The sequence below is a fragment of the Lolium perenne genome, chromosome 5 (genome assembly GCF_019359855.2).
Source record: "Lolium perenne isolate Kyuss_39 chromosome 5, Kyuss_2.0, whole genome shotgun sequence".
NCBI classification, from domain to species: Eukaryota; Viridiplantae; Streptophyta; class Magnoliopsida; order Poales; family Poaceae; genus Lolium; species Lolium perenne.
Window position 1 is genome coordinate 21,843,150 of NC_067248.2, and position 21,867 is coordinate 21,865,016.

General features: G+C 45.1%; 1 protein-coding gene across 1 annotated transcript; it reads left to right on the top strand.

Moving 5' to 3' along the window:
- Nucleotides 1–6,343: 6,343 nt before the first annotated feature.
- On the top strand, nt 6,344–12,089 carry LOC127298796 (light-inducible protein CPRF2). The gene is made up of 6 exons (XM_051328652.2): nt 6,344–6,725; nt 7,822–7,909; nt 8,591–8,708; nt 9,387–9,462; nt 9,546–9,671; nt 11,576–12,089. Exons 1-6 carry the CDS (start codon nt 6,594–6,596, stop codon nt 11,945–11,947), a joined length of 912 nt encoding a protein of 303 aa, XP_051184612.1. The 5' UTR covers nt 6,344–6,593; the 3' UTR covers nt 11,948–12,089.
- Nucleotides 12,090–21,867: the final 9,778 nt, after the last annotated feature.

The window sequence follows — 21,867 nt, forward strand, 5'->3', positions numbered from 1 at the left end:
ACAAAATGTAGACCATCCCATCCCATCCACATTAGTCCATCAACCAAACGCACGCTAAAATTCCAAGGTAGACATGAATCATGTGCACACATACAAGTGGCACCAACTAGATGCTCTCCCTTGTAGTGCAAATTAAGTCCATGATCAAAATGAAATAATATCTGGTTTGTGTGGATAGGAAGGAGCAATATAGTTGGCGGCGTCCGACGTGCTCTCCACTAGGAAAAATATCAGCCGCTACCAAGTCTGTGGATCGCGAGCCTGCTGAGCTGGGTGGCATCCGAGCCAAGAAAAAGATACGATGGGGAGAGTGGACCCATGGGAGAAAGGCCTACAACCTTCCTGGAACAGCATCGCCCACTTGGCTTGTGATCTTTTTGCAACTTGGGGGAGGCTAAAGAACTTGACAGTAACATTTCTCTCTCCCTGATATTAAGGATCAATAGAAAAAAAAACGTATATGCCCACCATATATGACCTGGCCTAAACATGAGCGTCTTGGCCAGGTTCACTGAACTTCCATAGTTTGTACTGTTTGGAGAAGTCATAAAATATCCTATACAATTTTTCTTACAACCTCCACTTCTCATGCAGGCGTATTTAGTGTCCGGTAATGTTTTAGCTCAAAATTCCATCGGTTCATGCGTCAAACAAAAAATAGGCAGCACATATGGCAATGGTGTTGCCAGAGGGTCCCAAAGGAAAAAGATCTACAACCTGGAAGGTACACGCATAGATTCTACCGAATTGGCTTGGAATAGTTGCAAGTTGGCTTGTGGTCTTTTTTGCAACATGAGGCTACTGATTTAAAGAACTCAACAATGAAAATTTTCTCTCCTTGATTTTTAGGATCAGAGCCACTTGGGTTCACTCGACTTTAAAAGTTCACACATAGAAAAATGGCATCAAAAGTCCTAACCCCTTTTTTACATCCCTTTGCATGTGGGACTGTGTGAGTAGTTAGTGTGTAGTAACATTCCAGCTCAAAATTCAATCCACACTCTTAGAAATTAAAAATAGAAATTCAAACAAATTTAATCTAGGGTGTGAACATTGTTAAAAAATTGCTTAGCTTTTGGATGGTAAATCAGGGGCATAGTGCATGAGCATGCCCGGACCTTCTACTGCATGCACGGGAATTTCTGCCTGTGCCACAACAGATTTTTCCGAGGATTAAATACCCACACGTCGTTCTCAAATATAGTCCTTCCTTTCCTCGTTCTCCTTGATGTCTCCTTTGACCAGATAGCAAAGCTGCCACTTGAGGATTTTTTTTGTCTGTCGTTGCAGTGTCACCGATTTTTTTCAATCTTAACATGTTGCGGATTTAGTTGAAGCCGCTCTCATGTATGTGTTGTGGGAATCATTGGGTGCAACTAGACATTGTGAATCAAATGAGGACGACCTATACGGTTCGGTGTGTCTTCATCCATGAAAATATCAGCCAAAAACTCAATCAAGGAACTATACATGCTTGATGACCTGTCAAGCTTGGTAGCCATGAGAAAGATATATGGTGTAGGTCCCACCCAAAGAAGCCATATTCGAAAAACAAATATCCATATTGTGTGGACAACAACACCTGGATTTAGGGATTCTTGTCACTTGGCTGGCAGCCAGATCTTTTGCAGCATGGAGAGGTGAGCGAAATTGAAAAAGGACACATGGTATACTTGACTTTTAGCCTGAATTGTTGATAAGATGCATACACGATTGCCAAAAGAGTCATTGTTTAACCAAGCTTCCTTGGAACTATGATTCCGATATAAAACTATCTTGAAACTCTTAAAGAATTAATGCTCCAACCTGCAAGAACACACTTGTGGTGAGCTTAAGCCAATATTGTCATGTACTCGGCATTCTCATAAAGGGAAAAGACATGCATACATCAACATTTTACAACAAACACCATTTTTGGGGATGTTTTGATGTGAAAACCAACTTTTTGGCGTCAAGCTATATGTGTGGTTTTACATGTTACAACTTGAATCATACTACTAATATTTATGCACACAAGAATTCATCTTTATATATGGCGAGTTCATCTGCATATGCACAAGTGCCTAAGGAAAAATGCGCGCTGGCCTGACACGGTTTTTTTTAAGGTTTTCACATGATAGGTAATTTTGGGAAAACACTGCATGTGATTTGAACAAGTTATTTTTAGTTAAATCACTTTTGTTCATGGAAACTTCAGCCAAGACACATATTCTTTTCTAGAAAAAAAAGACACATATACATTCCATGTGCCATGTAAAAAATATTCCTACAATGTGGGCAAATTCTAGATGCTTGGCTATCGAGTAGGCAAAAATCATTTCTTGCAACGGAACAAGTGAATAGAATTGATAGCGACACACTTCTTCGCCCCATTTTAAGCATGCGCTGTTGATAAGATGCAAGCTTTTCTCACAAAAGAGGCTTTTCTCAATATTTCATATCCCTTCTCTTTGCTATACTTGCGTGTTGAACCCGTTTGAGCAACCAAGAATGTAGAGGAGGATGAAACAAAAAAGCGAATGGTGGTGTCTTTAGTCCACTCTCCTCATCCCTTAGGTCTCAAGCACATATTGTCACTTCTCTAACCACTGCCACAGATGGCACTCGGTCTTTGCATGTGCCTCATCTTTGCAAAACTTTCTATGAGTGTGTCCAATTGTCATTAACTGGTCTTGCACAAGCAAATAAGAGGTGTCGAGGCTTGGTGGGTGTATTTTGAGTGTTTCTGGCCGTCTCTTCTTATTGCAAAAGTAAAACCTCTTTCTTTTGTTTTTGCCTTAAATTTTCATTTTAATTGTTGAAAAGTTTCTCCTAGCTTCATCGTAAAATATATGTCAACCATCTTAGCAACACGATTATTTTTACAATGAGGATGTGATGCTAGTTAACGAACCCCTTTTGTCATTGTAGCGTTGTTATTTGCTTGCTTGCATTGTTGCATCCAAAAATGTATTGTACATGGCTGCTTGGAATGGATGTAAAATTAGCGTACCTATCGGCATTTTGCTCAACGTTGGACTAAATACTGGTTTGCACGCTAATTTACCCCGGTTCAAGTAAGGCCTATTAATCAAGGAACTAGTACATCCTACCATTTTCCGTTTAGGCAGGATCGAACTATTGGGTGGCATCTCAATTAGGCATACATATACAACCCATAGGAGCTGCCTAATTTTTTTCCGAGTGTGATGGGGGGGGGGGGGACCCCACCGTTTGTTATATTCCTCGAATGACTAGCAGTCAGTCCAATACACAGGGTATTTCAGATACAAGGGATGGGGGAGGGGAAGAGAAGGGACCGGATCCCGGGACATGAAGGGGGGACGAGAAGGATTCGATGAATCGCCGGTCCGGCTCATCGCCGAGAGTGAGCCCGATGATGATCAGACGGACCTGGATCCGCTCTGCGGCAGCCACCCCAAACAACCGAGGCTGCAGGGCGAGGCCGGCGACAAAGACACACGCCATCGAACCGTGCGTCCTAGTGCAGTGTGAGAACAACGCGGGGAACCTATCCACCAAGTTATCCCCGGGAAGCCACCTGTCAAGCCAAAAGGCAGAGTGCGTGCCGCGAAAGATGATGCACCTCGTCATCGCCCGGTAGAGGGGAGGGCATTCTATCACAATTTTGTCGAGGAAGCGAGGCGAAGAAGACATGTCACCAAGGTCGCACCCACCGCGGTGGTACCATTCGATCAAGGGATTTGCTCATGTTGGTGGAGTTTGTGGATGAAGTTGAGCAGGAGACACCTATGCTACCGGTGGAGATCCTTGAAACTGAAGCCGCCTTCTTGTGTAGATAACAAAACCTTGTCCCAAGCAATTAGACAACGAGCACCTGAGCAAGTATCCTTGCTGGTCCAAAAGAAAGCACGACACCTTTTATCATTAATCTCAATGACACAATGGGGCAGTAAGTAGGAGCACATATAATAAGCTGCGAGATTATTAAGCACAGCGCTGCAAAGCACCCGACCCCCCCCCCCCCCCCCCCCGATGAGAGAAGCGCATCCTTCCAACCAGAGAGACGGTGGTCAAATGAGAGAAGAAGAGGGGCTTTGGCCGAGGATGGGAGGTTCATGGGGGAGAGGCGGAGGCCGAGGTGCGGTTGGGAGAAAGAGGAGATGGGACAACCGAGGGTGTTAGCCATATCCCTAGCATCTGAATCAGAGACGTGCATGGGAAGGAAACAAAGACTTGTGGAAATTAATCGTGGGCCCCGTTGCAGCGGCAAAGTCATCCAAGATAGTTTTTAGGCAGGACACCGCCTCAGTAGCTTTACAAAGGATAAGCATGTGGTCGGTATATTGGAGAACAGGGTAGGGGAGATCTGAGGAGAGAGGGTGGTTCATGCGGCCATCGAGCCAAGATTTGCGGATGAGCCGCTTGAGCACGTCCGCCACAATGATAAAAATGATAGGGGGAAGCGGATCGCCCTAACGAAGCCCATTGCGGCAACGGATCCAGTCACCTGGCACCCCAGGCAGTATGCCCCGTAGAGAGGACACGAGTCAGCTAGTTGCACCAGCGATCATCGAACCCATGAGTTTAAGGATCCTCATCAGACTCTCCCAGTTAACGGAGTCAAATGCCTTCTTGAAGTCTATCGTAAACACAATATATAGTAGGGGCCTTCTCGAGGTGACAACATCTAATGAGGTCAGTCGCGTAGACAATATTCTTAGAAATACATCTACCGTAGAGGAACCTGGTCTGGTCAGCATCCACCAACGAGTGGATAGCGGATTGGAGCCGGGTGGTAAGGACTTTGGTGCTGGCTTTTGTGATGCAATTTTGGAGGGAGATAGGCCAGAATTGAGATGGGTGGTTGGCCCACTCCGTTTTCGAAAGGAGGACAAGGTAGGCTTTGTTAATACGGGTGAGGTCAATGGAACCATCATAGAAGGACTTGAACACGTTTTACTCCACTTTTTACAGCAACCCATGCACACACGAGGGCGAGCTACGAGCTGCGAGGTCGGGTTAGGTCTGTTGATAGAAGACGAAGTAGAACGGATGGTAGCCCGAAACAAGGCATGGAGGTTCCATGCTGGCTCAAACCTGAAGATGTTGCGTTTTGGAATGGAGGTGGAGATCGTATCAAGCAAGGGGATGTGGTCAGAAGTGTCCCAATCGAAGGAAGCAAGGGAGGAGGGAACCCGATTATTCCAGGCAGTGTTGATAAAGACCCGATACATGCAAATCAGTGTGGGGATCTCACGACGGTTGGACCAAGTAAACTTTATATCTCGAAGGGGAAGCTCGATGAGACCAAGCCCGTTAATCGTATCGTTAAACTTGGAGGGGGAAGGAGAAGTTTGCGTTGTTCTTATTCTCATGTGGTGGGGGAAAAGAGAGAGCGGGTGAGGGGACATGGCGAGGGCTTAGGTCTAGCAGGGGAGGGAAGAGCTCGCGCGCTGCAGAAACCAGTGGATACAACACCGCAGGCGCGAGAATCCCGGCCGTAGGGGATGGAGGGGAGCTAGGATGTGGGGAAGAAAGAGGGTGGGGAGTAGGGGAGGTGGGAGGTGGGAGGAGCTAGGGGGTTGTGGCTTGGAAGGATAAGGGGGGAGGGGGGAAAGCCACCACTCTCCGAAAGGTCAAGAGAAGGCTAACAGATGGGCCCAAAGACGTCCCAACACATGTGGTCCAAGGTCAGGGCTAGTCAAAACGTCTAAAGAAGCCACATGCGTCTCCCTTGGCTCAGTCAAAGGGTCCAACGTCGCAAAGCTACCTCAGCCAAAACAGCTACTGGTGCAGGGGACAACGCGGCGGCCAAGTAGGCAAGCATGCGACCGCCGCCACAACGTCCTCAACGGAGCGATGGATGAAGTAGGAGGATTTTCCCAGCCGCACCCATTTATGCGCGAGGATGAGGGATCGGATAGCAGGGACACAACGAGAACGAAGAAAATGGCAGGTTCATAGTGGACGATGGCGAAGCCATCGAGAGCGGAGAGCTGCCTAAAATGGACACATTGAATAAGATAAAATGCCAAATTTTATGATTTTTGGGACGTGGCTAATTCACAATCAACCAGGAATTAGCTTAATTCTCGATCGCATGGTTTCATGTGCAATTCACGTGCAACTAGGGTAAAGAATATGCAATTACATATGCATGTGCAAATTTGTATTCTCGTATGCACGAAGCACGATGCAAATCTAAGGGTTGTCAAGTTGATCTAGACTAACTTGATTCCTGGTCAACCTGAAATTAGCAAAATGGTTTTCTAATTTCAACGAAATTTCAATGGGCCCACACAAAAGATCTAAATTTCGTGGACAGGAACGATTCTGTCCACTTGCCTTGGCAGTAGGCTAGCGAGATCTTTTGCAGCACGGAGAAGTGGAACACATGGGGTATCGCCGGGACAGTGACCCCATCCACCGCCGCTATAAACCTCCCCCCTCGCCGCCTCTGTCTCCCCATCGCTCACCTTGACTCCAGTTTCCAATCTCCCGAAGAGCACTTCTCGATAATTCCGTTCTCTTCCCGTGTAAATCTTGCTCCTTCTCGAGTAGTACTGCCACTAGGGCCCTAACTGCCACCGGCGACGGAGAAAGAGATCAGCTTTTTATTTATTCCAAGAATGGAGCACGGCGGCGACGAGGTGGTGGAGGTGAGCTGTGCCCGCGCCGGCGGCGGTGGAGATCCCGGGGAGTACGCCGCGGGGCTGAAGAGGAAGCTGGAACTGTACTGCGCCGCCGTGGCCAAGTCCATGGTACGGTTCAATTCCCTTCTTGATTGAGATTTGGTTCGATTTGTAGCCTCTCTTGTAGATTTTTAAAGTTCCATGACAGATCCTTTCTAGAGTAGTTCTACTGCAATCTTGCAGTTTAGTACTGTAGGAAACACACACGAATCTGCTTTCGGTCTTCTGACAAACAATCTGGCGAGTTCAATTTCCGAAGGTCATTTTCCTTGGTGGTCTAAATTGCTGCCGTTATTAGAGATACAATATGCTATGAGTGACTCGCCAGATTCGTAGTACTATAATTTACATGAAAATGGTACCAGTTGAACTTTCGGATCAGGCTTCAGGAAAAAAAACATGGCAATGATGTTCCTTTTGGTCCTTCAGACAGGCCAAGGGAGATGAATCCTCAGAGGTATTTTGGTGCAGGGACACGTAGGATAGCACAGATAGTGTGGTGTGACATGTTGCTAGGGGGGAATTTTATTTCAACCACATATGCAGTCTATGAGCATATTCTGATGGAGTTTCATTGCCCAGAAATGCTTACAATATTAAATGAGTCTTATGTTGTCGGAGAGTATGAAACAATAGGGATCTTCTTTCCTAAGCTAGTATGAAAAAGTATGTTCTGATATTTTCCTGAAAGTGATATGCAAGCACCAGGGGTGTTGAAATATGGGTTGGTACAAACTCATTTAAACCGGAAGCTCCAAATTCTAGTGGCTGATTATTTAAAAAAGTTAGTATGGAAACCTTATCTAATTTAGAATGGTTTGAGGAATCCGTTGTTGAACACCCGTAGCAAGCACACAAGGGTGTAGTTATCTGCCTTAGTTCTTCCTAGACCACCGAATTCACTGTTGGTGCCCTCGAGTAGCCGTGTCTAACATGAGCGATTGAATCAATCAGCACTGGTTTTCTACCATTGCGTAGCATTCTCACCTCATTATTTCTCTTGTCCCATTTACGACTTGATTTAACTGAAAACACAAAAGAATATCCAGGCAATACGCCTAACTTGCAGTGCTCACTAACCAAATCATGATTTGGCAATCTACCCTCACAAATAGCATTTAAGTGTGATGTCCATGAGCTAATTTTGCATGTAATTCAATTTCAGGAAGTTAAACCTCAAGAATCTGCTTTAAGCTACCCCAGTTCACAAGCTTCAGAGGCTTCACAGTTGGTGTCTCAAGCTTCTTTTGATGGTATTTATGAACGTCCATAATCTCATTCATTTCAGTCTATGAAGCAAGTTCAGCAAAATCGAAACAGATGTGTATCTAACATGAATTTATCGAAAGGAAGTACTGTCTTCGATTGATAAAATATTATATCTATCTTGACAGTCCTCCACAGTTCTGCTAGAGCAGATGTTATCTTGTGTGTTTTTATTTGGTAGTCTCCTGCTTCTGTCTGCTGGCACTCCTGAACCATCAGAAGAGTCACATGTCACCAGTAGTTCCTGTAGAATATCTTAACTGGTGTCCTGATAGTCTAGAAAATGAGGAGAAATGTCAGTTCTGGTTTGGCAACATCATGTTATGTTGACAAGTGAGAAAAGAGCTAAACTACATATAATTTTGTTGGGGTCAAATATGTAAAAGATGAGAGCAGAGTATTCTGAACCTGCTTCAGCGGTGCTGGATGCTGACATACAACATAAAACACGCAATCCTGTCAACACTGATTTGCATTCTGACAGTCGCCTGACATTTGAGCGTTTAACTCTTGTGTGCTATCCTCATATTTTCACACCATCTTATATGTTTTAGAAGAACGAATACAAGTGTGTTTCGAAAAGTGTATAGGCAACTTTTGTAACATTTGAATGTTTAACTCGTGTGCTATTATCATTAAGATTTTTTCTGTCTTTTCTTCTGTAATAGGTGATGGTACTGTTGTTCAAGGCAAGCCAGCTAATAGTTGTACGTCAAAGGAGCACTCAGATGATGAGGGTGATCTTGAGGAAAATACAGACCCTGCTAGCGCGAAGCGGGTGAAGAGGTACTGCAGAATTTTCCATCTGCAATTATCTTGAACATGCAATTGAAAGTAGTTACAATACAGCCTCCGCCCTCAATTACTTGCCGTGGATGCAGAAGCAAGCTAGCTATAAATCTGCTCACAGCCGCGGCAAGTAAATGGGGCCGGAGGGAGTAACAAATTTCATACTTGAGCTTGCAGTAATTTACTCATTATGTTCTAGCTATCATCCAAAAATCTTCTGCTGACATCATGTAGCAATATATTTAAATTATGTAGTTTGAAACTATAACCTGATACTAATGGGGGAAAACTTATTTTTCTTTTGAGAATATATATCCCAATCTTTTTACTTGTCCTGCCAATTTAATGGTTCAGGACAGGTGAAAAGGCAGAGGGTACCAGAAAGGATCCAATCCCACGAAACATGTATGCTCGACCCTTCGTTTAAGATCTTTTTGGTACCAAGTTAATATTTGATATTCCCAGCATATTTCTCTATAAAATCAAAAATATCGTTGCATTTATATTTACACCAATCCCACCAAAGTCTCAAATAACTGGAGGCAGTTGTTTGGCACTTGATTATTTTCAAGTAAATTTGCTAGTCGCTAACTTTATACTTGATATTAAGTGTGCCATGTTCGAAAAGTAGTGTAAAGTTTGAGTGTTAATTTCTCAGTTTTAATTTTGTGATAGGATGCTGTCAAATCGAGAATCAGCCAGGAGGTCAAGGAAAAGAAAACAAGCTCATCAGGATGATATTGAATCAGAGGTCTGAAATTGCGACCAATGATGTTTAAGTTAAAGTCTTACTGAAATTAAGCTGACTGTGCTAATTACTACTCTGTCATCTAGGTTACACAGTTAAGAGTTGAGAATGCATCTTTGCTAAAGCGCCTGACTGACATGACTCAGAAATACAAGGAATCTTCTCTTGACAACAGAAATCTTACAGTTGATATTCAGACTATGAGGAGAAAGGTATATCCTTTAATTCTTGTAAACTCTTAATTGCGTCCTATAATTTGCTTTGTTACAATTTGAAGGGTTTTTGATGGTGAATATGTTGATATAGTGTTATGGATCATTAATCGGTAGTTACTTTACTAAGCTTTGTATGCATACTTGTTCATGTGCTTTCTCTTTTCTTTGGAGAACCCAAACATGACAAATGAAGTAATCCTGGATTTGACATCCTTGCTTTACTTGATCTGTAACTTCCTAACTGTATTGTCAAAAATTACAACACCATTTTTTTTTGCATTTGAGCTTGTATTTCTCATGAGGAAGGCAGGTATATCCTCTCCTGTTAGTGAAAAAATGATTGTTTAGTTCTATATTTCACAACTTTATTTTTTTGGTGTTACGAATAATAACAATGTTTTCTTACAGGTGTGGGCATTGTAAAAATGAAACAAAATATTAAAAAGGGCTCATACCCTGTGAGAGTGTGTCTCATTAAGCCTGTGGTTTTGGCTTATGGGAGGTCTGTTCTGTCTCATACCGCACATTGGGATTCCAAACAGGCACAATCATTCATACATTTCTTAATGCTTGTTTGTGAGTACATGCAAAACTCTGTATTTATGTCTTGGCAAAGGTGCTTAAAAACATTCATTTTTTTAGTCGTTACTTGCTCTCTTTATCTGTACAGTCAGTAGATACATAATTTAAACCATGTGTTTGCAAACATGCATATACAGAACATACAGTGATATCTTTACTGTTATAAACTGATTTGTGCTTTAACTATTGCATAGCTGATATTTTATTTTTGAAAAATAAAAAAATAGTGAAATTTATTTGTAGATGAGGTGCTAGTGAGACACTACGGGTGTGTTTGGTAGCCTGGTCCAACAGAGAATAGCTATCTGCCCTCATACAAGCTGGCCCTAGCTTAGTTGAACTTAGATTTTCTTGTGTGTTTGGTAGGTCGGGCCAAGGGAGATATGTTGAGTACATCTGTTGTTTGGTAGGTTGTATGTGCTGAGAATAGCTGAGGGTAGCTAAAATTTGCACAAAGACCACTGCATATAAAAATGAAACGCGATTGGGTCACTGTGTACAAAATAAAAAGCTATCAGGTCCCAGTAAGCAATCGGGTCCCTACAAGAGGAGCCCTGGCTGGAGCTCCCTCGCCCTCGCCGGAGCTCCTTGCTGCTGGCTGACATGGCGACGCGAGGCTGTGGCGGCGCTCGGCCTTGACCGCGCTCGGCTGTGCCGGCGCTCATCCGTTGTCCGTCGTCTGTCGCGGAGCTCGGCCGTGTCGGCTCTTGGTTGTGGCTGGCGCTCGGCCGTGGCGGAGCTATCCCTCGAGGAAGCACGGCGCTCGTCCGTTATCCGTCGTCCTCCGTTTGTCATCTGTCGCGGAGCTCGGCCGTGGCGGAGCTGTCCCTCGAGGAAGCGGCAGCGCAGGCCCTCTCAGTGGCCGTGGAGGCGCTCGTCTGCGGCTGTGGTGGAGCCGACCCTTGCCGTGGCCGTGGCGGCGCTTGTCCTCGAGGAAGTGGCGGCGCTGGCCGGCGTCAAGGAAGCTGGAGCGGGGCATAGGCGTGGAGGTGGGAAATAGAGAGTGGAATGAGGGCTGGGCGGTTTGACCCCGCGCGGGGGGTTTTCCGGGCGAGGTCAGCCCTGCCCAGGTGTGAAGCTCGATTTCGTCTTCTCTACCGGGCAGGGCTGAGAGGCTATTTTCGCATGAGGTGGGCAGTGTCCAGTTGGGCTGAGCTGACCTACGAAACAACAAAAGTTGGAAAAAAGTGGGATGAGGAGGACCTGTCTACCAAACAGACCCTACATCCTTGAAATATTCTCTTCCGCAGGGTCCATGAATTAAATAAAATAGGTGCTATATTTTTGTTTCTTTGTCTTGACAAAGTATTTTTGTTCAGGTGAATATAGCTGAAGAAGCTGTGAGGAGAGTAACTGGAACAAGCCTGCTGTTCTCCACTCCATCAGACACGCCGGGAATTATTGTGCCCTTCTCTTCATGTGTATCAGATGCAGCTTCTGCTGATGCTGCTCCCACTGAACAGAGCATGAGCCATTTCCTCCAGGGTTTACTCGAAGACGATTGGATCAAGCCTGACCTCCAGGAGGCAGCAACTCCTTTGGCCAGTGGAGAAGAGATGGCTTCAGTTCCAGGCTCTCTGCGACGCGTCACGAGCCTGGAGAACCTCCAGAAGAGGATACATGGAGACTCGGTACATTATGAGGATGTGTCGACCTTCTCGGATCATGAAATCCCTGCCAATGCTCAGTAACTGACTTATAATCAGTTATAATGCTCCAGTGACTGAGCTAAGTTTTGTTGGTAAGATGATGGAGCTTGTGGCATCTGTGTATATCTGGATGCTGAATCTTGTATACCATCTTGAAGATAAATAAATCTGCATCTTCTGATCCTGCTGCTTTGTACTTCTCAGCCTTGTTAATATCATGTACAGTCACACACAAATTGAGATTCTCCAAGGTCACAAACAAATTGTCATTCTCAGCCTTGTGAACGATTCTGGAATTTAGTTACTCTTTAGGGAATTCAGGCTATGTTGCCGTCCTCGTAGTACATGTAGCCCTCTAACGTGTGCAAATTAGCAAGTGCACACAGAAAATATTCAAGCTGATTAACCTAAGCTGCTGAGTACGTTTTGGTGGTAGGTTCGCTGGGGCTCTGCCCTCTTTTCTTTGTGCTCTTTGGCATCTTTCATAGATGACAACCGTGCATCTGCCCCTGGTGACAATAGAGATGGTAGGGTTAGAGCATCTCTAGCAGAGCCTGTAAAAATGGAAACTGAAAAACTCAAGTTCAGGTCACTGAACTCGTGTTTACGGGTCAACAAATAGCTGGCCTAGAACAGAAAATGGAAAACCAAACTGTAAAAAAGCATCTTCTAAGAATATCCTATTTTCTTTTTTTCTTCTCTTTTTCATCATCTTCTTCCTCCCGTCGCGCGAACAGCCACCAACCCTCGGCCGCACAGCGCCCCGCCCGGGCGTGCACCAGCCCCGTCCCGTCCAGCCGTGCGCCGGCCTCGTCCCACGCTGCCGCGTCCCGGCCCCGCCCCGCCATGCGCCGCCGCGCGCCAGCCCCGCCACGCGCCGCCCTGCCCCGCCGCGCGCCACCATGCACCGGCTCCGCCCGCCAAGCGCCGCTCCACGCCGCGCCGCCCGAGCTCGCCGGCCCCGTCCCAGGCCACCCTGCGCCACCACGAGCTGGCCCCGCCCTCGCCGCCCCACACCGCTGCGAGCTCGCCGCCCACAAGCTCGCGCCGGCGATGAATTTGACTAGATTCCGGCGACTGTACTGGCGGAAGCAGTTGGTCCCAACTGAAATTGCAGTGCGCCAAAAATATAGTTTGGTGTTCATTTCACCCTTCCAGCCCCTACAAATACAGGTTGAGTTGGGTTTTCAGTCTCGACCTGAAAACATTTTTTCGGTTTTGGCTCGTCTACGGTAATTGATCTGCGCCATTTTTCAGTCCGAACCCGTAAACTGGCGGTTATTTTTCGGTTTTGGCCCAGACTCTGTTAGAGATGCTCTTACTTATGTCTAATAAACCGGCCACGAACCAGCCCAAGAAGGCTTCTGAGGCAGGCAATTTTTTTTGGAGAGTACATACACCCAACTTACAAGCCTCAAAGAAACAAGTACACAAAAAATAGGAAAAGAAGCCGAAGGGGATTTTTGGCTCTCGGGTGCAACGCACCCCATAGACTAAAAAATTATATTATATTAATAAAGTTAGAAAAAATGAATCTTCCTGGAAACCAAGGATGATCAAGTTTGTTCTCTAAAAAAATTGTTTAGAAACAAAATGATTCCCATGGTCTCCAGAGAAAAAAGACAAAATTATGACAAATATAAAGTGAATAGTACATGGTTATAGGCGTTTCGAGTTTGTTCTTTTTACCCAGGATACAATAAAAGTAATTTCCTAGGAAAATATTTTGTTTCAAGTACAATACTGATCATCTTTGATTCCCAAAAAAGTTTGATCTTTTTGAACTTTTTAAATTTTAAATTTTTATTTTTCCAAGTATAGGGGTGTGTGGCACCCGAGAACCGGTCTGTATTTCCCAAAATAAGCCCCACTTAAAACCTTTACCAAAAAAAGGTCCACTTGAAACGCTGAAGCAATCATCTTCCAAAACGGACACTAGAAGAGGAGTGAGGATTGTAGAAAGCTTCATCAGCAGCAGAACGTGCCTTCAATGCCTCCAGTGTACCATTGGTGACCTGGCTCACCATATCCAACTCCAAAGAGGGACATCACTCTCACTCTGGTTTAAAGGGCACCACACCATCGGCAGGCGGAGAGGTTCACCAGAGTCAACCAAAGGTGCATGGGGGAGAGATTAAAAGCTTGGCTATCGCGCAAGATATCACCCTGCAAGCACCGCCAACACCCATGGGACCACCACCAAGCAAGATGAAGTTATCGAACGAAGGCACACAAGAGAAGACCGGTAATAAAAAAATAGAATCACTAAAAAATAGGATGGAGCTCGCCGTGTCTGGCGGTAGCCACCACTGAATGCCACTGCAGGTCTGCAGCCGTAGAGGGGACCGAAAGTGCATGGTGCCCGCATGTGTGGTTTTGGTAATTAATGATAATCTCTATGAACTATTGTTTGCATTGAATTATCCATCTGCAATGCTTGAACCATATGTTGGCTTCAAGGTTGAAATAATAAGAAAGTAAAGAAGATGAAGTGATGCATAAGCCATTAATAAAGGAGTGATCCAAAGATTCGTCATAAGAGAGTTGAGGCAATGGCAAGTATATCTTGAAGAAGATGGAGTGAGCTTCTCATGTGTATCTTCAAGACATCAAAATAATGAAGAAAAGAGAAATTAAGTGCAAGTTCAAGATAATCCATCTCGAAGATCATATGCTTGAAGCTTGCCATCCATATGATGATCATGCATATATGGAGATATGCCAAAAAAGAGGCTCTCCCATAGTGGAGTATGGGGGATGATACGTCTCCAACGTACCTATAATTTCTGATGTTCCATGCTTGTTTTATGACAATACTTACATGTTTTGCTTGCACTTTATAATGTTTTTATGCGTTTTCCGGAACTAACCTATTAACAAGATGCCACAGTGCCAGTTCCTGTTTTCTGTTGTTTTTGGTTCCAGAAAGGCTGTTCGGGCAATATTCTCGGAATTCGACGAAATCAACGCCCAGAACCTTATTTTTCCCGGAACCTTCCAGAAAGTCAGAGGGGGACCAGAGGGGTGCCCTGGGGGGCCCACACAACAGGGCCGCGCGGGCTCCACCCTGGCCGCGCCGGCCTGTGGGGAGGAGGCCCCGTGGCCCCTCCGACTCCGACTCTTCGCCTATTTAAGCCGTCCTGACCTAAAACATCGATACCGATTGACGAAACTCCAGAAAGACTCCAGGGGCGCCGCCACCATCGCGAAACTCCAATTCGGGGGACAGAATCTCTATTCCGGCACGCCGCCGGGACGGGGAAGTGCCCCCGGAAGCCATCTCCATCGACGCCACCGCCTCCATCATGCTCCGTGAGTAGTTCCCCCATGGACTACGAGTTCTAGCTGTAGCTAGTTGGTATTCTCTCCCCCATGTACTTCAATACAATGATCTCATGAGCTGCCTTACATGATTGAGATTCATCTGATGTAATCGGTGTTGTGTTTGTTGGGATCCGATGGATTGTTACATTATGATTAGTCTATCTATAAAGTTTGTGAAGTTATTGTTGCTGCAATCTTGTTGTGTTTAATGCTTGTCACTAGGGCCCGAGTGGCATGATCTTAGATTTAAGCTCTATACTTATTGCTTAGATTGTATCTACAAGTTGTATGCACATGTCTATGTCCGGAACCAAAGGCCCCAAAGTGACAGAAATTGGGACAACTGGAGGGGAAGGCTTAGATATGAGGATCACATGTTTTCACGGAGTGTTAATGCTTTGCTCCGGTGCTCTATTAAAAGGAGTACCTTAATTTCCAGTAGATTCCCTAGAGGCCCGGCTGCCACCGGCTGGTAGGACAAAAGATGTTGTACAAGTTTTTCATTGCGAGCATGTATGACTATATATGGGAAACATGCCTACATGATTAATAATCTTGATGTTCTGTCTTAATGCTATTTCAATCCTATCAATTTCCCAACTGTAATTTGTTCACCCAACACTTGTTATTGGAGAGTTACTACTAGTGTAGATAGCTGGGAACCCCGGTCCATCTTTCATCATCTTATACTTGTTCCTACATGTCATTGGAAGTAGTATCAACTATTTTCTGGTGCCATTGCTCTCATATTACTGCTACTGCTACTGTGTTACTGTTACTTCTGCTCTCATATTACTGCTGCTTTCACATCACCCCTGCTACTAGTGCTTTTCCAGGTGCAGCTGAATTGACAACTCAGTTGTTAATGTTTATAAGTATTCTTTACCTCCCCTTGTGTCGAATCAATAAATTTGGGTTTTACTTCCCTCGAAGACTGTTGTGATCCCCTATACTTGTGGGTTATCAAGACTATTTTCTGGCGCCGTTGCCGGGGAGGCATAGCTCTACTCATAAGTTCACCTGGGGAGTACACTCCACCTCTCTCTCTCTCTCTTTTATTTCATTTTGTTTTGCTTAGTTTACTTCTGTCTAGTTTATTTGTGCTTAGTTTATTTCTGTCTAGTATTATTTTGCTTAGTTTACTTTTGTTTAGTTTGTCTTGTTTTATTTTCCCTATATACCCGAAAATCCATAAAAATTTGAAAAACCTAAAAATTAAAAACTGTTGCTATGTGAGAACCTACAACCTATTTGGAGCTTATTGAATTATATAATAATTATAGAGAATCAAGAACGGGAAAAGTTATGAGTGCTGTGATAGAAAAAAATGAATACAATTGCTAAAATCTTGCTTAAACGCCATGATATAAACTGTTGCTCTAAACAGGATACTAAACATCTTAAATTTCAATGTGGCTTTAGTGAGGAAGTTTTAATTAAGAACTATAATTGGAATAACTATATTCATTTTGGGTTTGAAGAGGTAGAACAATTTGTCATATTTATGGGAGCCTCTGAGATAGAATCCTTCATTGCTAAAAATTATGAAACTTGTGTTGTTTGTAAGGACCTTAAAGATTATGTCTCTTCTATCCTTAATTTTTGCATAGAAAGTTACAGTGATAATCCTTATATCATTGATTATAAAGAGAGACTCATTAATGCACAAGAATGCACTCACAATTTGCAGGAACCTGTGGAAGAAGAAATTGATGAACCTGAAAGCTCATTGGATGAAAAAGAGGAGGAAATTGATGAACCTGAAAGCTCATTGGATGAAAAAGAAGAGGAGAGTGATGAACAAAAGGAGGAAGAATGGATTAGCTACCCATGCCAACCTTCTAATGAGAGTAACTCTTTATCTCTTACACTATTTGATTGTCCTCCATGCTTACCAAAGGAGGATGAATGTTATGTTCCTGTGGATTCTCTTGAAATATTACCTATGAGTAAAACTTGTGAGAATGATTATGCTACTGTTATTTATGATAATCCATGCTATTTTGATAAATCTTATGATAATGCTTTGTTTGTGCCTGGTGTCGAAATGCATGGTACTAAAGAGTTTTGCTTAGCAAATGTTTATGATAAAGCTCTAGATGATGGTCCTATGTTACTTGATAATATTAATTGTACTACTAATGAAAATGGGATTGGAGAGTTCTTGACTTTATCTATGAGTCCCATATCTTTTGAGATTGATCAATCATCTTATTATAGTATTGATAAAAGTGGTTTTGAAAGTTTTAATCCTATTATTTTTGAGCTTGATAAAAATTGTGTGTTTGTGGATCATGGAAAGCATGCTTTATGTGATAGTTATATTGTTGAGTTTGTTCATGAAGCTACTGAAAATTATTATGAGAGAGGAAAATATGGTTGTAGAAATTTGCATGGTACTAAAACACCTCTCTATATGCTGAAAATTTTGAAGTTACTCTTGTTTTATCTTCTTATGCTTGTCACTTTGTTCTTCATGAATTTATTTGTGTACAAGATTCCTATGCATAGGAAGAGGGTGAGACTTAAAATTTGTTTGATACTTGCTTTTTGATGCTCTCGTTTGCTTCAACTCTCATCCTTATGTGAGCATCATTAAAATTTCTGAGCCCATCTTAATGGCTATAAAGAAAGCACTTCTTGGGAGATAACTGTGACGCCCCGAAACCGGTACCATGAGGATTCCAGCGATCCCGCCGAAATCCGCACGATATCGATCCAGAGACGCCCTCCGACACGACGTGCACGACGAATCACACACGTGATGCCAGAGGAATTAACTCGAGCGGTAACATTACAACAGGATTACAATAGAGCCCACAAGAAACATATATTACAACAACGACTCCAACGAGTCAAGATACAAATATACAACTCAAGATCCGAATCATACAGAAGATCAAATGCGTCCGAGTACGGACAAGATACAAATTGGACTAAGAGTCCTGAAGATAACCAGCGGCGTCCATAACCCTGCCCAGGCCAAGCCGGAAGGGTAACCTTGCTAACGTCGTCTTCATCGAACATATCTTCATACCTGCTCGGTTATATCCCGTAGAAGCAGCAATAAGTACGGGTTCGTACTTAACAAGACTTCAAGACGTATAAGCATTCGTCAACCAGTCGTCCTTTGTACTTGAGGCACGCAGGGGACTTAGAGGACGCAAGAGGAACGTCATAGGCAATATGGTGGAGTTAAGCGGCAGCGCGCAAGCACTAAAAACCTATAGAGACACTCTACAACATTCGTCTAAACAGAGAAGGTGAGAGAGCGCACAACTAACAGTTCTATACTCTGCAAACATAACACAGCCGATGCGTTCCCCCTTCGCAAAGAGGTACTTACAAAGGCACTCACACGGTTGACAAGTTTTAACCAGTTATTATTTAAGTTGTTCTATCTTACTACACAAGTTATTAATAATAAACAACAGGTGTAAGTTGTCAATGGTCGAGTCATACAGCTCCAAGTTGTCCATAACCGCGGACGCAGCTTATCGATAAGATTGTAACCCTGTAGGGGTGCCCAAATGTGCCCACACGCACGCTCAACCCACTTGCGACAGGTGGATATCACGACTCGCACTCTCCTTCACGACAGCAATGTCCAGGAAGCCACCTAACTAAGTTAAACCGTATCGAAGTCCGGCCGTGCTCCGAAGCGGACTTAGCTGTTTGCGTCTACGGCTTTCGGATGGAAACAGTGCCCGCAGGGTGAATCCATCTTCAGCAATACGTACCGCATCCTACGAGCGTGCAAGAGACAACGGGGTTACAAGGCAACATGGCTTCCCCAAGAGTAACATCATATCATCCGACCACAAAGAAACAAGCTTGCACGCCCGGGAGAAACAAAACAAACATCCAAACTAGTTGTGGCCACTGGACAAAGCTGTAGATTCCGGCAGTGGTCGAGGGGAGACCCGGTAAGCATACCCACGTGTGGTTAGAGCGCTCAGTCTCGGAACAGATAACAAGAACTCGGGGTCCTAAGATATTTAGGAAACACAAGTGAGCCGTCATAAAACGATCAGCTGACCCACCAATGCCTCCGCTAAACAAATGTCAACAACTAAAGTAACCATGATTCTTCCCAGCATATAACCCGATAAGATAGCAGTAACGGTAACGAGGTAAAACAGCACTAGCATGCACTACGACTCGCAAGGCAGACCCAATAACCAAACAATAGCCGTGGGAGGTGATGGTGGCAATATGGGCTGCTTGAGGTAACAAGTGGAAAGGACACGTGACAAGAACGCAACTTAAGGATAGCATGAGGGAGAAGGCAAAATAAAATAGGTGAGCGACTCCTGCAGGGACAGGAGTATAGGGAAAATGCTTGCCTGTTAAAGCTTGCCGAGGAACATCCGGAGAACTTGTCGTATCTCACCAAACCACTTCGCGATCCTATCCGGGAAGAAGCAAATGCTGGAACACACAACGGATGCACATCTTACTACTACGGCAAAAGAATCAGCATGATCATGATATGATATGCATGGCATGGCAAACATGATGCGGCGATGCAACTTATCCAATTTAAGCGGAATTGGAATTCCGACACACAATTATTAGGTTCAAGTTATTTATCTACCCCGCATATTAAATGTTATTAGCATGGCAAAGACATGGCATGGGTGAGCTACGCAATTTAAATGGAACCGGGATAAGAGATAAGTAGTCCCGCACAATTCCATATTTAATTAGGTGATTCGCTATTTACCCCGGAACCACAAGATGCACGATGCGTTGTAACATGTATGGATGATGTTGATGCACAAGATAGATGCACATTTAGAAAATATGTATAGGTTTGGTTAGGGTTTGGGTCTCACGGTATCGGGTCGGAGAGCGGACGTCGGATGGAACAGGAAGTAGACGAAGCGGCAGGTTCGGCCTTGGAATCCGAGAAGGAGAACTTGGGGTACCGAGACGAAGGTCTTCGTGTTCGTAGCATCACTGCAGTACCATAGCACCGTTCCACACACAGCACCATGGCATCACCAACAACAGCACAGCTCCAATTTCAACACGAACACCACCACAGCAAACGAGCACCAACATCTTCGCAGCACCTCACCAAAACCACCGAGAAACAGGACAGCAACATGTCCTGGCAGAGTTTAGGACAACGCCTTGTCCACGGACAGGAGCTTCGCGAGCACGAACAGCAAGGTCGCGGGTGAACTGCGACGGGCGAACTCCAGGCCAAAACGGAGGAAGACGCGCTCGGGCTGAAGCCGACGAGAAGAGCGTGAGGTCGGCGCGGGTGCGAGAGACGAGAACAACACGGCCAGGGTGGTGCTGCGGCGCGGTGGCCGGAGCCTGGGGAAGGGCGAGGGCCGCACGGAGGCTTGCAGGGATGCGGCGGGGCGGCGCGCTGCAGCGTAGAGGAGCTGGCGACGGCGGGCTGGAGGATGGAGAAGCGGGGCCGACAGATGGAGGTGAAGCAGAGGTCGGCCGAGCGTCGAGGAAGGGAGATGGAGGCGGGGCGCGGCGGCTGCCAGCGAGGGCGAGGACAGCGCGGGCGCTGGGGAGGAGGCACGCGGCCGGGCGAGGAAGCAGGGCGGCGCGGGATCGAGAGGGGCACGGGCGGCGCGGGATCGAGAGGGGCACGGGCGGCGCTCGCAGACGAGGGGGCCGTGTCGGGCTCGGGGATGGAAGGAGAGCAGAGAGACTGAGAGAGAGGTGGGAGGACTCGATCGCGAAAAGAAAAGAACGAGGGGTGTTTCTGCAAAAGAGGGGGGCCGGCGGCGGAGGGGGTGGAAGGGAAAAGAGCCAGGGAGCTCGGTGGGATTAGGGTTTGGCTGGGGGCGGCCGAGCTGGGCCGGAGCTGGGCCTGGCCAGTGGCTGCCGGCTGGGCTGCTCTCTCTCCTTTTTTATTTTAAAAATGTTTTCTTTATTGTTTTCTGTTTTGTTTGAAAGCCATTTCAAATAGTTTTTATATAAAAAAATAACTAGAGAACGATATATTTTTATTTGGGATAAAAGGAGGGGAGTAATTGTAAAACAAAATAGGGTTTAATAAAATAATTTTGGGATCCAAATATGCATGATGCACATGATGATGCATAAAAGAAAAAACAACAGACAAAATCTATTAGGGGTATATCCGGGGCCGTTACAATCGACACCACTAACAAGGAACCTCGCCCCGAGGTTCCACGTCCGAGTACGGGGGAGAGAGGTGGAACTATCGGGTCTTCAGGCAACGTGTCGATCTCCTCGACACCACTAACAAGAATTGTTACTCCATGCTGATTGGGCGACACCACTAACAAGAAGTCGTTGCCCCGTCGGTGATGATGCACTCTGTCGGATCCTCCGAAGATCGGACCTATTAGGATAAGGCAAAGATCGTCCAACCCACGTCGGAACCTAAGACTCAGAAAACTCAGATAAGAGAGAAGACTCAAAACTCGTAAAGATAAGAGGAGAAAGAATAGAGGTAAGGAGAAAAATCAGAACTAATCAGATCTATCCAACGAATTTTAGAAAATAGTTTTGACACTAGACACAACAACGTTTGTTGGCAAGGTTATCCTACAGGCTGGACTAGTGGGGTACCGTCAACCTGAGGCTCTGATACCAACTTGTGATGCCCCGGAACCGGTACCATGAGGATTCCAGCGATC

What these genes read in the sequence shown, in the direction of transcription:
- LOC127298796 (XM_051328652.2), top strand. Translation starts at nt 6,594, where the DNA reads ATGGAGCACGGCGGCGACGAGGTGGTGGAGGTGAGCTGTGCCCGCGCC. An exon ending in CCGCCGTGGCCAAGTCCATG is followed by an intron (nt 6,726 to 7,821) that starts GTACGGTTCAAT and finishes ATTCAATTTCAG; the next exon opens with GAAGTTAAACCTCAAGAATC. An exon ending in TTCAGACTATGAGGAGAAAG is followed by an intron (nt 9,672 to 11,575) that starts GTATATCCTTTA and finishes ATTTTTGTTCAG; the next exon opens with GTGAATATAGCTGAAGAAGC.